This window comes from Stegodyphus dumicola, chromosome 5 (genome assembly GCF_044657685.1).
Source record: "Stegodyphus dumicola isolate Sdum_Otavi_A_Nest chromosome 5, ASM4465768v1".
Taxonomy (NCBI): domain Eukaryota; kingdom Metazoa; phylum Arthropoda; class Arachnida; order Araneae; family Eresidae; genus Stegodyphus; species Stegodyphus dumicola.
In genome coordinates, this window is record NC_140772.1 from 225,588,330 (window position 1) to 225,601,313 (window position 12,984).

The window sequence follows — 12,984 nt, forward strand, 5'->3', positions numbered from 1 at the left end:
TTTACCGAGCCACCATCCTCAGCTGCAAAAACGCAAATGAACGAGATAGGTCATAAAAATTCTGTTGTCATTCCCTTCTTTCCATCAATTAACTATAAAGTTGCACATATTTTGGAGAAATTTAACTTTTGAATCATTTATTCTCTCATCAATAAAATTCCAGAGTTCCATACTCAAGGACCCCATTCCAGATATGAATTCCTGGGGTATTTATAGGATTCCTTGACAGAGTGGTTTAATTTACATTGGCCAAACTAAGAGATCCTTAAAATTTCGCATCAAGGAACATGAGGCATATGTTAGGAAAAAGGAAACACAGAAGTCTTCTGTTGCCCAACATTGTTGGTCCGAAAATCACACTTTCAATTTTTCTGCTGCCAAAATTATTCAAAAAATATCTTCCATTCGAGAACTGGATTTTCTAGAGGCATTTCACATTCAAAAAACTCTTTCTGTTCTAGTTGACAATCCTAATTCCAATCCATCTTTGCCTTCGGCCTTTAAAGAAATTATGTTTTAGTTCTGGTTTCAGCAACAGATGGCGCCACTAGCTTATTTTCTGTCCAGGCTTTCTTATCTAGTCTAACCATTATATCCTATCTTGTTCATTTGCGTTTTTGCAGCTGAGGATGGTGGTTCGGTAAAACCATCGAAACTAGTCCTGTGAAAATTTGAGAATATAACGACGATTTTTTGGTTTGACTTCTGAATTAGTATTTGTTCGGCGTGTTATTGTGTCTTAAAATTCACCATATTAATAGTTTTTTGCTCCTTTTTCATATACACAGAGGTGTTTGTGGGACCCCAAAAAATCCCCTGAAACTTTTACGGACTTACTACCGACATTTTGGAGTTTCGAGAAGGGGGGGGAGAGAAATGAAATGATGATTTATTTTAATGGCAAGGGATTCACAGATTTTGAAAAAAATTTCTCTTTTACTGCAGTTTTTCATATCAAAATAGATGTCATCAAACAAATCTTCTAAGTATCTATCAAAACATGAAGCAAATTTTTTTGCACAGTTATTAGCTGTGTGACATGTGTCACCATCAATATCTAATAAGTGGGGTGCTTTGTTTGATCGTAGTCTGGTTTCAAAACCCTTTTTTTTTTCCACGCATGGTGTTACATGAGTCCATTAATACACTAATTAAGTTTGCCCATGGAATATTATTATCTTCAATAGTATTAACAACTGCTTTAACAACAGCTTCTGAATTGCAAGATTCCATATGATATTTTCCTTAATAGTCTTTGCGAGCCCATATTTCATCTTATAACATGCAGTAGTCCTGGACATTTCCAACGAGTTTAGTGCCGTCTGATCGCGGCTTAACTGTTTGCAGAGTTCAATTAAATTGGGAGCTACATTGAAAGAAAGAGAATTCTCGGCGATAAACGAAGTTATTAATACCTCTTGGCGTGCTTTTCTTGTCACTATATCCAATGGCCGAGCATCAGTCTCCAGTAAGTCATCAGTATTTTTTGAATTAGCATAATTACTTAAAGTCATTGAATGTCTAATGCACTTTGAATATTTTATGTGCGTCACAGTTTTAGAATGATTTGTGAAAGCCTTGAATTCTTCCCCACCATACTTCAGCAGTGAGTTACAAAAAACACAATATGCTTGTCCAGCAACATTTATTTTCTTGCACCATGTGCCGATGGTATCCCCATTACGATCTCTCCGTTCAATCCAATTCCACCTAAATGCATTCTGGACACCTTCTTCTAATTGTATAATATCACTATTTATATCGAGAAATTTCATAGTGAAATTCTCTTGCGTACATAAATAAAAAAATATTTCAATAAACGAAACGAAAAATTTACACGTGCATCAATAAATGAAACGAAAATTTTACACAGCGGAGAAAAAAATGTTGAGAAGCGATCAATGACAAATAGCTAATACGGCGAAAAATCCCCTTTCTCTACTTATTGGCGCCATGCCAGGAGAGATAAGACCTTTGAAGCCAGAGTCACGTGATCGCACATCTGGTCGAACGAAGTCTCTCCCTTTTTTTTTCTGCCGCGCCTACTTGCCGAAAAGAATCCAGAAGAGAATGTCCGAGAACCGGGGAATGAGTCATAATTCGCAATAAGGAAAGAACAAAAAAATAAGTTTTTCCCCCCTTTTCACGCATTATCACTGCCTTTGGAGAAAGAAAGGAAAAGTTTTCACCACACACACTGACCTTGCGTTTTCTGCTTTCAAAGCAAACAAAATTACCCAGATCAAAATAAATAATTCATTATTATTCCTACTTCCTTTTAAACGACGATGATCGAAGTTCAAAATCCCCGGAATTCCGGGGTTTCCCCAGAGCACAAACATCCCTGTATACGGTTTTCCTTGCTCTATTTTTTTGTCATAAAATATGCTTCTGAATGGGACATATACATCAAGTTTGTCCTGTTATATCCCACACAGGTTTCAACTTACCTCAGAACTGGTTTCATTTATAGACATGCATGGAAAAGTTACAATTATTTCAAGATGGATTAAACAAATTGGCACATTAATTTAATTTTCTGTCAAAACTGGAATGTAAAGAGATAAAATAAGACTTGTCTTCTCTTTTTCCGAGCTGTTCTTGAATTTCTTAGCAACAAAGAAATAAAAATCAAGGTTCATAACTGAGTTTTTGCTGTGTCAAAACTATGACAAACTCATCTGGCTGATTCTGAGGAAAATAATGCTAGAAATTGCAAAAATACTGACTTTTACCAGTTTTAATAATACAAGGGGGAAAAGAATCATCAAAATTGGTAAACACCAGTAATAAATAAAAATTGTTTGAAAATGGTAACTATACGAAAAAAAATTCTTTATTAATATTTTTATTAAATCAGAAATATTAAATTGGCATAATTTATTTATGATTTAAGGAATAATCATAAATAACTCAAGTCATTAGGTAATCAATATGATCAATTGGCAGTACTATATATTCAAAGGTTCTGTTTAGCAAAACTTCTGTACAAATTATTCACATTAAGTGTTCCTGTGAAATATTTTGTAAAAAACAATCACACTTTCACACACATAAAAAAGTAAAGCACTGAAGCAGTTAATGTTAATTAACCCACTGAATTTAAAAAAAAAAAAAAAAAAAAAGTTTTTTATCCAAGTAAACATATGTCATAAATAAGGTAAATTTAGCATTTGAGATTTTTTTGAAACAGTTTACAAGCCAAAGGCTGAGACCCAGCCGTAGTTAATGGTGGGATACATATGTTCCACATGTAGCAATCTCCAACATTCAGAAGATTCTAAGTACTTTTTAACCCACCGTAATTTTTCAACTTGTAATGGAACACATATGACCCGTTAGTAGTCAAAGAGTTAACATGGAAAAATTTTAATACATCCAGGTTCATCTGCCCCCGTCCCTCCCCTCCCCTCCAAAAAAACTTACCAAATAATATTAAATAAATCTTAAATCCTAAAATAGCACTTAAAGAAAGACTACAATAGAGAAATACCAAATACAATATACTTCATATTGAAAGACCTTAAAAGTGATGGCAGTGAAGATTTCATGTCATATTCAGCCATCAGAAATTTCATAGTGCGAGAGGCACAGTCAATAAGTAATGTATAAGAGGACAGGCATCATGTATTAATATCTTATCATTTTATCTTCATTTATATCAGTCAGAGCACTGCAAAACTACTCAGCATGCTTTCCCATAGTTCAAGTTATATTTCTGTACAATCACTGCATAACATAACCACTGAATATTTTTGCTTTTGTCTTACCCATCCCACATCTAGACATGAAAATAATCTTCAGACTTTTTTTTTTTTTTTCATTATGTGAGAGAAAAATATTAATTCAAGTCTCACGTAAAAATGATATGGTATAAAGCAAACACTCAAACAACAAGAATTACCAAAGTTTTAATTAACCCGTTTTTTTTTAATTCTTTTCAGTGTTTTATCTAGAATATTCAGCTTCAGTCCTGTACTTGGTTAATGTCCAGGATCTGCTAATTATTTTAATATTTTATTGCAGTAATTCTTCAAGAAATAAATATATTATTAAATATTTATGCCATAAAATGTACTTTCTAATTTACATTCACAACAAAACCAACATTCATATCAATGCTTGAAATTACTGAAGGCCCTTCAGTAAAAGTCCTTTAAAATAAAACTTACCTTCGTGACATTACATGACGTAGGCTGGTCATTAATAGTTACATTTTTGACATCATCACCTACACCATATATTCTAATTTCTTTCAAATTCATAGCATCATTATATCCTTTGTTAACCACACTAGAGATGAAAACATTCTGTAAAAGTAAATTACACCTTGAAGTTCATAACAGAATTGGAATTTCAGTATAACTATATCCATACAATCAAATATGAAAATTCATTCCTTTCATTTCCATTTTACTGAAGACTTCAGAATCAATAAATCATATTAAAAATTTTTTTGCTACTCTCTGATTATCTGCTCAACCCTTTTGCAAAGCCTCAAATCACAGGTGACAATTTTTTTCAAACATAACACGTTAAAACATTTTCTTTTTCATTAGCATGTAAATTCTACAATGGCATTATGATTCATTACAAGAAAAAGGAAAAAAAAAAAAAACTCCACACACTAATCACAATAAGTAGAGACCATAAATATGATCCTCAAATTTAAAACTGTTTAACTGCATGCACAAAAATTAGTCGATTGCCAGGTAAATACATTTATGTAAAATTCTGGTTTGCCTACTTTGACAACATTGTGTGCTTTGCCATGTTGCCAAAGTAGGTGCTTTGCTCTGTGATTCTTGTCAGGTGTGGAAGGATAATCAGAATTATATATATAAAACCCATACTCCTACCTTACAGCCTACACATTTAAAATATAAAAATGCCAGAAAATTTAAACTTTCTTTTCTGTCCCACTTATTTTTTAAACAAATTTTAACTTTTAATTATAGTAAGTAGTTACTTTTTAGTAAGTTTTATAGTAACTTTTAAGTAATAACTTATTTGCAGTTACTGCTTTATTCTATACTAATTATAGCCATTGAGCATTTATAGCTTTGCAAAGTATATAAAAAATTATGGAAACCTATATTTTTAAGATAAGAAATGAAAATCAAAGCAGTAGATAGGACCATTGAATTTAATTTTCTAAAAATCTTCCATTCAATTTTAATTTGTATACACACAATTTCTTAAAAACTACAAAACAAAATGCTTTTTTTTTGGGGGAGGGGGATAATGTAACACTTATCACTTATTTCCCAATTTTATATTTATCTGAATTTCCTTAAAAAAGCTAAATGATTTGACAGGCCCCTGAAAGATTTCTGATAATTCCATATACAAAATTATTTTTAAAAATATCAAATTAGGTCTTACTTTAAAGCTAATATGAATGTCTAGGGAAACACAATACTAAAAAATCACAATAATAAACATATCTTTTTAACTCTGATATTTTGATCATTTCTGCCAGTTTTTCATGACCCAAAACATCACAAAAATATTAAAATACATTCTGCAGTTAATGCCTTTTATAATGCTTTGATTCAATTGTTTAATGGAACTTTAGAAATGACATGATGCACCATGAAAATTTTTAAAATATGACACTATCAGTCAATTTATCCAGTTTCTTTAGCATATATAACTAGAAGTAGTTAAGGTGATTTGTGTATTGAATTTAAAAATAAAATGATGGATATACAAACGAAAATACGCTAAGCCCAAGAAGTATTTTATAGTACTAAGGCTACAATGCAGTAAAAGGTTGCCTGAACAGAAGGCCTAAAATAAAATGAAAAGTTAAAACTGAATCTAGTGTACAGTAGGGAAGAGATAGCAGAAAGATATTTACCCAAAATATACAAAATTGTTTTCTTCTTACTAAAAATTCATTGTAATGATAATTTTAATTTATAGGAATCCTAACATGCCTCAGAGAGTTTCATGACAGTACAATACGGTAGATTTTAAAAAAAGTGCTGCTGTGTAAAATTCATGTTTTCAAATAATTTAAGCTGATATGTTTTAAACTTATTTTTAACGAAAGCAGCATAGAAAAGTAACGTAAATGTTCACATCCCTCCCCCATTTTTAAGTACATCTAGAAAGTTATTTCTTTCATTTTAATAGATGCACTTTTCAAAATTTATTAGAATATTAAAAAAAATGCATAAAAGTGTACAGATGTGCATATTTAAAAGAGTAAATATAAGCCTCTGCTAATATACACATCCAACGAATGGTTATAAATGTATGCAAATCACTCAAGATATTGTGATGTAATATAATTTACTAATACTTTCAAAGTATTTGAAAGTTCTTGCCTAATACTTTCAAAGGCACTCAAGTACTAGATTCCATAAATTACTTATAATACAATCAAAAGGCGTTAATTCGGACACCCATAATCCGGAATGATCTATAATCCGGATCTCAAAGCTAAAAACTTTCTGCGCATGCGCCGCGTTGACACATGCGCATAGGCGTTTGCGCGTAAGACCTTTACAACTGCGCATAGGCGTGTGCACAAGCGCAGAATACGTTTTCGCGTGCGCATTTAATGTATAACGGAGGGTATAAGCTAAAATTATCTAATTATCTATTTCAGTTAATGTTGATGATTGCGTTGCTCCTTAATCTTCGAACTGGATGCGATTTATTATTTTTTGCAGACTGTAAGAGCAATTTCATAAAAGTAAACTTGAACGTTCAATTATGTCAAATAGAATTTCCGATGCTGGAGCTCCCAAAGGATCTACAAAACGAAAGTATGTTTCGATGTCCGTCAAACAAAAAGTGGAATTGCTGCATAAAATGGATAAAGACATGAAGAAAGTGACAGAGAGGTTAGTGAAAACGAAAAAATTTCGATTGACAAGTTAGTCGGTATTCTCGGCACAGCAATTACAGGACTTGAACTTTGTAACTGAACAAAAAATTATGTCTGTTTATAGAATTAAAGAGAAAGTATTATCATATAAAATGAAGCAACTTAAACAACTTACACTGAAAGAAATGTTTAATAAAATAAACAAATAAATATTAAGCTTTTTTTTTTGTAAATTTTGATACCCTTTAGATCATAATTGTTCTTTATTTCATAAATTACGGTTTCATATTTTTAATTTTAGAATTTCTTCATGCCATCTTACGAGATTTAAACTGATGATCTATAATCCGGAAAAATCGATAATCCGGAATCGCCGAAGTCCCGACGAGTCCGGATTAACGACTTTTAACTGTATCAGGTTAGTAAAAAATGTATGTAATTATGAATATTTTTCAAATTCTTTTTTAAAATTTTTTGTCCTAGAGAATATTATTTGCATTTTACCAAAATGATTTTCTATTTAACTTTTCTAATTGGCATTTTTTGAGTTAAAGATTTGGCATTTTTAGCATAATCATCTGTCATTATTTTGTTTTGACTAGAGTTCAGAATTAATAATTTATTTTGGAAATGGCTCTTAAAATTGATAGACAACTCAAAGATTACATAAATGCACTTCCCATAGAAATATATTTGTACCAACAAATTGTAAAGCAGCGGAAAAAAACATGTTGTTGCATTTCAAAGAAAGGTATTTTTAATATATTTAATTTGAAAGGAAAAAAACAAATCCAGCTGAAAACAGAAATAAACAAATGACTGCAAAACCATACCCTAAGTCTGTCTGAATATGTTAAATATCAACAAACTGTTTTTCCTGATGATATATTGCATAAAAACTAAAAATATCTTCTGGCACTGTAAGTAAAATCACTGATAAAGGTTGAGACATTTATATTTAAGTTATACTAATGGAATCTTATTTTAGTTTACTTCTTTCTTTTCTGCCTGTTTTTGCCATGAGTTTTGTTAATTTCAGAATTTATGCAGATTTGAGTGACAAGCATTTCTGCTATAAAATTTATAAAATTTAGAGATTTATGGATAAAAGCATAAAAGTTAAGCCTGTATTCTGCCATCCAGCCAATTGAAGAAAACTGCCTGTTGATTGATGACAACAATGCTGGTCTTACTGGGAACACTGATTAGATATTGAGGTTAGATCATGTTTTGGTAAGTGTTTGCTTGAAATTCTTTTATGGTCTAGGCAATCTTGTAAGCTTTAGTCAAATGAAGTTTAATTTGCTGCATTTTAAAACTTTTGTGAAATGAAGCTTGGAGTTTTAAACTAGGTCCAGGTTGGCTGGTAAATTTGCATTTGTATAAGTAACTGACTTTGCCCATAAAGTAGCTGGACAAATTAAAAGGCCAAATGATAAAAAAGTGTATGTTTAGAAACAGTGACACATCAGCTCTAGTTAAAGCTAGTTTAAACTGGTTATTTTGTCTTTTGCATATCACAATGTTGAAGTCAATTTCATTTATTATGAAGATGTTCTACAAAAAAATTTGCTTCGATTAGGCAAAACCAAAATGCTAGAGATGATTCTAACAGTATATGGCAATGCATTGTTATCAACAACGCAAATGTATGAGTGGTACAACCACTTGGGCACAAAAGTGTGGAACGTGAACCAAAGATAGGATATCCTTGAACTTCAAAGAATGAGGAAAATGTGAAGAAAATTAATTCTTTGGTAAAAGCTGATAGACACGTAACAACTCAATAACTTTCAGACATGCTTAGGATTAGCAAAGAAAGGTTTAGGTTACTTTTAGTTGAAAATTTGAAAATGAAGAAAAGTTTGTGCCTCGGATTTTAACAGATCAGCAAAAAGGAGACAGAAAAGCTTGCTGTGACTATTGTGCATCACGAAAACAATTTCTTAAAGTATATAGTAGCGGGAGATGAAACCTGGTGTCTACTGTATGACCCCAAAACATAAAGATAAAGTGCACAGTAAAAAAGACTTGTCCTCTCCCATATTTAAAAAAGTGTTGTTCATAAAATTCAAGACTAAGGTGATGCTGATTACATTTTTTTTTATTAGAAAGGACTTATTCCCCATGGATTTGTCCTTGAAAATCAATCAACTAATCAGTATTTTTACAAGGAGCTGCTTTTCGATTAAGAAACCGGATAAATTAGGAAGGAACTTTTTGATTTTGAGCAATGGTTACTTTTACATCATAATGCTAGGCCCCATATAGCATTGTCTGTACAATACCTTGCTAAATACTCAGCTTCAATGATAAACCATCCATATTCTCCCGACTTATCCCCGATTTTTTTCCTTTTTCTGAAGCTTAAGCTGTCCATGAATATACAGGAGTAACAGAAAGATGTCCCTAAATGACTTTCATCAGTGAATTCCCTAAATGACTTTCATTGACAATATTTTAATGTACAGCTATAGGAGGACTATTTCAGTGATTTCCAGAAAAACTGTCAGGAGGATCTGTTAATTTAACAGTGTACAGATGAATGTTGTCATATAATTATGACTCTTTATTCTCACCTTTTTACTTTTATTTATCAATCTATATTTTAGTCGTTTATGGATTCTTCAGCATATAAAAGTTTTGTTACAAGTTTCCTTTCAGTAATTTTATTAATTTACAACACCAATTTTTCCAGTTTTCTGCTGTTTGACATGAAAGCAAAACTACTTTCTGCATTTCCATTTGTTACAATTTGTAACAGCAGCACTATTATGATACAGGAATAAAAGTAAATGTGTTTTGATTTAATGCACTCACAAAATTTCTTTTATTAACATTCAATACAAAGAAAATTTATAAAAAGTACTGTGCTATGGTGATACTGTTATTTTTGTTTAAAAAAATTCAACCACAGCTACAACAAAATTATAGTTTACAGCAAGTGCAGAGGAAATTACTCTTTACTCTAATTATTCTTTACAGCCCTAAATGGAAAAGATATGTAATGATCTATATATATAATCTTATAAAATGGAATATAAAACTTATATGTTATATGCAGTGAAGTATACATTATTTTTTCGTAACAGACAGATTTACAATATAACTTAGATTACTGAGTGAGCTCTCTGTACAGCTGTAAAAACTGACAACACTTTAAAATTATTATCAATCACAGAATCCTTCCCCATGTATCACTAATAATTATTTCAAATTTGATTTCTTTTTTGGTACTTTTTTTTTTTCATTACACAGTTGAAGAATATAATTGCTACAACAAGACTTGCAAACTTTAGTACTTATTATAAATTGCTTGATAATTATTATTAAAAATTCATCTTTCATATTACATTTATTGTTCTTAATTATAGACCTTACCAATTAGTATGAAATAAAATAATAAATAAAACTTTACAACTCACATTTTGAGCAGATAGTTGAATGAGATTAAAAGCATCATTTTTATATGTATCTGAAAGCAAGAAAATAAACAACTACAGTATATAATTATTAATCAAAATTTTAATAAATCAATACATTGTAGTATGTTTAATGTATAAAAAATCCTTGGATTATTAATGAATGAACATATAGCATCCCACACTTGCAAATGGGTCTTCAAGAGTTCCCATACAGTAATTTATAATTAAATTAAAAATTCAAGCCCTAATGTCTCCCCACGTGTTAAGAAACCTACATTACTTTCACAGTCACTTTCAAATTTGATTTTGTAAATCTATATTTATCTTTATGACCATGCTTTGAAAGGAAATCAGTTTCCAACCTTCAAGCACCACAGCTATCCTTATTTTTCGATTAATGCTAACCTTCTGCCTTACCTAAAAAACCTGAAGACGATATAGGAAAATGACTCATAATTACCAGCATTTCAAAATAAAAAAAAAGCAAAGTTTTTAATTTTATGAAGTTGCCTTAATTTTTATCATTCTGTGCACATACAAATGATCATGAAAAAAACTTATTACATTTAATGTTGTCATTTATATCAACTTTTCATATTTATATTTATATCTACCTGAATTATGGTAAATTTATATAAAAGTAATCTGCTTACAGAAAGAAGGCTATAAAGCATCTACTGATTTGAAGTAGTTTAATAAATTAGCTGGCTTAAAATGAAAGTATAGGAAGTTAATAACCAACAACTATGTCTGTCTCTTTTTTAATCACTTTTATGAAATGGCGATACTTTCTGATTACCAGCATCATCACCAAAAATATTATGAAAGGTGACTTTGGAGAGCATTTCTGAACTTACTGCCAACTTATTTTTCACAAGTTAATGTGCAAAAGGGTCCATCCATTTTCAAAATAATGAAACACTAAGAATTCCTTCCTCCTAAGCTACTGTTCTCCACATGTACACAGCTATCTATTTTCGTTTAGAAAGACATCAGAAAATTGCAACTTTTAGAAACTCGGAAATGGACAACTTCAGCATTAAACACTGTCAAAACAGATATGTACTATATTCACCGTCTTTCTTCCCATGTACATGGCAATCTGTGTTTGTTAAAAAATAATAATAATAATAATAATAATAATAATATCAGAGAATTTCACAACTTAAGCATTGTGCACTGGCCAAAACACACATTTGCAGACCTGGGTTGCCACATATATATTTTTTGACAACATTGTGGGTTGCTGCATTACTATTTCAGCGACAAACTTAGCTTTCATGAACAGTTTTTGTAATGTTTTTGCAGGATGCAGATAATCAGAAGGAGGTGGAATTAGTACATTCAAAAAGTATATCACACGCTGAAAAAACTATTTTTAAACTTTTTTTAAATTTTATTTTAGAGAAGGTGAAGAATGAGAAGTAATATGCATTTACTTATAATTTAAAGTTAAAAGGAGAGTGGGATTAGAAAAAAAACAATCTGATATCAAAATGTTTGAGAAAATAAATTATGTGAGGTTAACTGGGACCATATCAATAAATTTTGAGATTGCATCATGGCTCAGATTTAAAGCAAGTCCTTACAACTGTGTTTGTCAAGAATTTAATAAATGTGTTTGCAAAGAAATAAAATTAAAATGTGCAATACAACTTTAAATTTCCTGCAACAAATCCTGATATTAGACATAAATCCTGATTTTGGATGCAGATATTAACAATAACTTTATATAGTATGTTAGCAGTTACTATAATGGAGCAAAATATTACCGTAATAGCAGTTTTGTTAATATATTTTTTATGATTTGGGAGTTAGATATATATATACGAACAAAGTTTCAATTCAGATACAAAGCATATGAAGATTTAAATGTGAATATTTAGAATTACAGTGAAACCTTTCATGGCATTTTAGATTATGGAAAAGCACACTAGGGCTACCTGCCTAACAAGAGGAATGCTTTCCTGGAGAATTTCTTAACGGAAACTAGCTCATATTCCTGTTGCACATCAGAAGAAACATGAAAACTTCTATGTAGCCAGTCTGTTTTCCAGGATTTGAACCAACATTGAACTATCAATGTTGAACAATAAATGTAAAAAATTGATCCCCAATTTTATTCAAATCAAATCTAATCAAAAACCTTCGAGTCGCGTTTCAAGAATTCTGTTAAATTGCAAACTTGCCTTACTTCGGTCCGTGATAAGGGATACACGTCAACAATTGTCCAAAATTGAACATGAACTCTATAAGCTTCATCTGGAACTCGCTAAAACATATCCAAAATTCACTGCCCTTGAACAAAAGTCTTGGTCTAGAACGGAGAATGCAGTTAACCGTCATAAAAACACCCTTGCAGTTAAATTCGAAAAACTTCTTTTACAGTCTTCCAGTCCAAGTAGTTCAAAAAATCTTCCCATTGTAAACATCAAGCCAATAGTTAATATTTCTAATGTTAGTCTTTCAGAAGAACAAGAGAGAATTCTAAAATATAATTTTAACTTCTCACAAACCTGTAAACCCTCGATTCCAATGATTTTGGCTCCTATCGAAAAAGCTTTCAAGTTCAGTAAAGTTTCAGATTCACAGAAAGAAATGATTAGGCATCTTATCGCTCATAATGTGAAATTCAATAATAAACCTTTGAAACCAAATCTAACTGCGAGAGAAAGAGCTACAATGCGCGAAATTCATTCTAACCCGGATATTGTCATT

The 12,984-nt window shown here is 31.0% G+C and overlaps 1 protein-coding gene across 1 annotated transcript in view; it reads right to left on the reverse strand.

Annotated features, from left to right (window-relative positions):
• LOC118205799 (lysosomal alpha-glucosidase-like) overlaps positions 1 to 12,984 on the reverse strand; it is a 108,746-nt gene that overhangs the window by 7,756 nt on the left and 88,006 nt on the right. Inside the window, exons 16-17 of the mRNA XM_085817740.1 lie at positions 10,267 to 10,316; positions 4,173 to 4,310 (exon numbers count right to left, since the gene is read on the reverse strand). Of these exons, the coding sequence (XP_085673866.1) occupies positions 4,173 to 4,310; positions 10,267 to 10,316 (188 nt within the window). The remainder of the gene's footprint in view (positions 1 to 4,172; positions 4,311 to 10,266; positions 10,317 to 12,984) is intronic.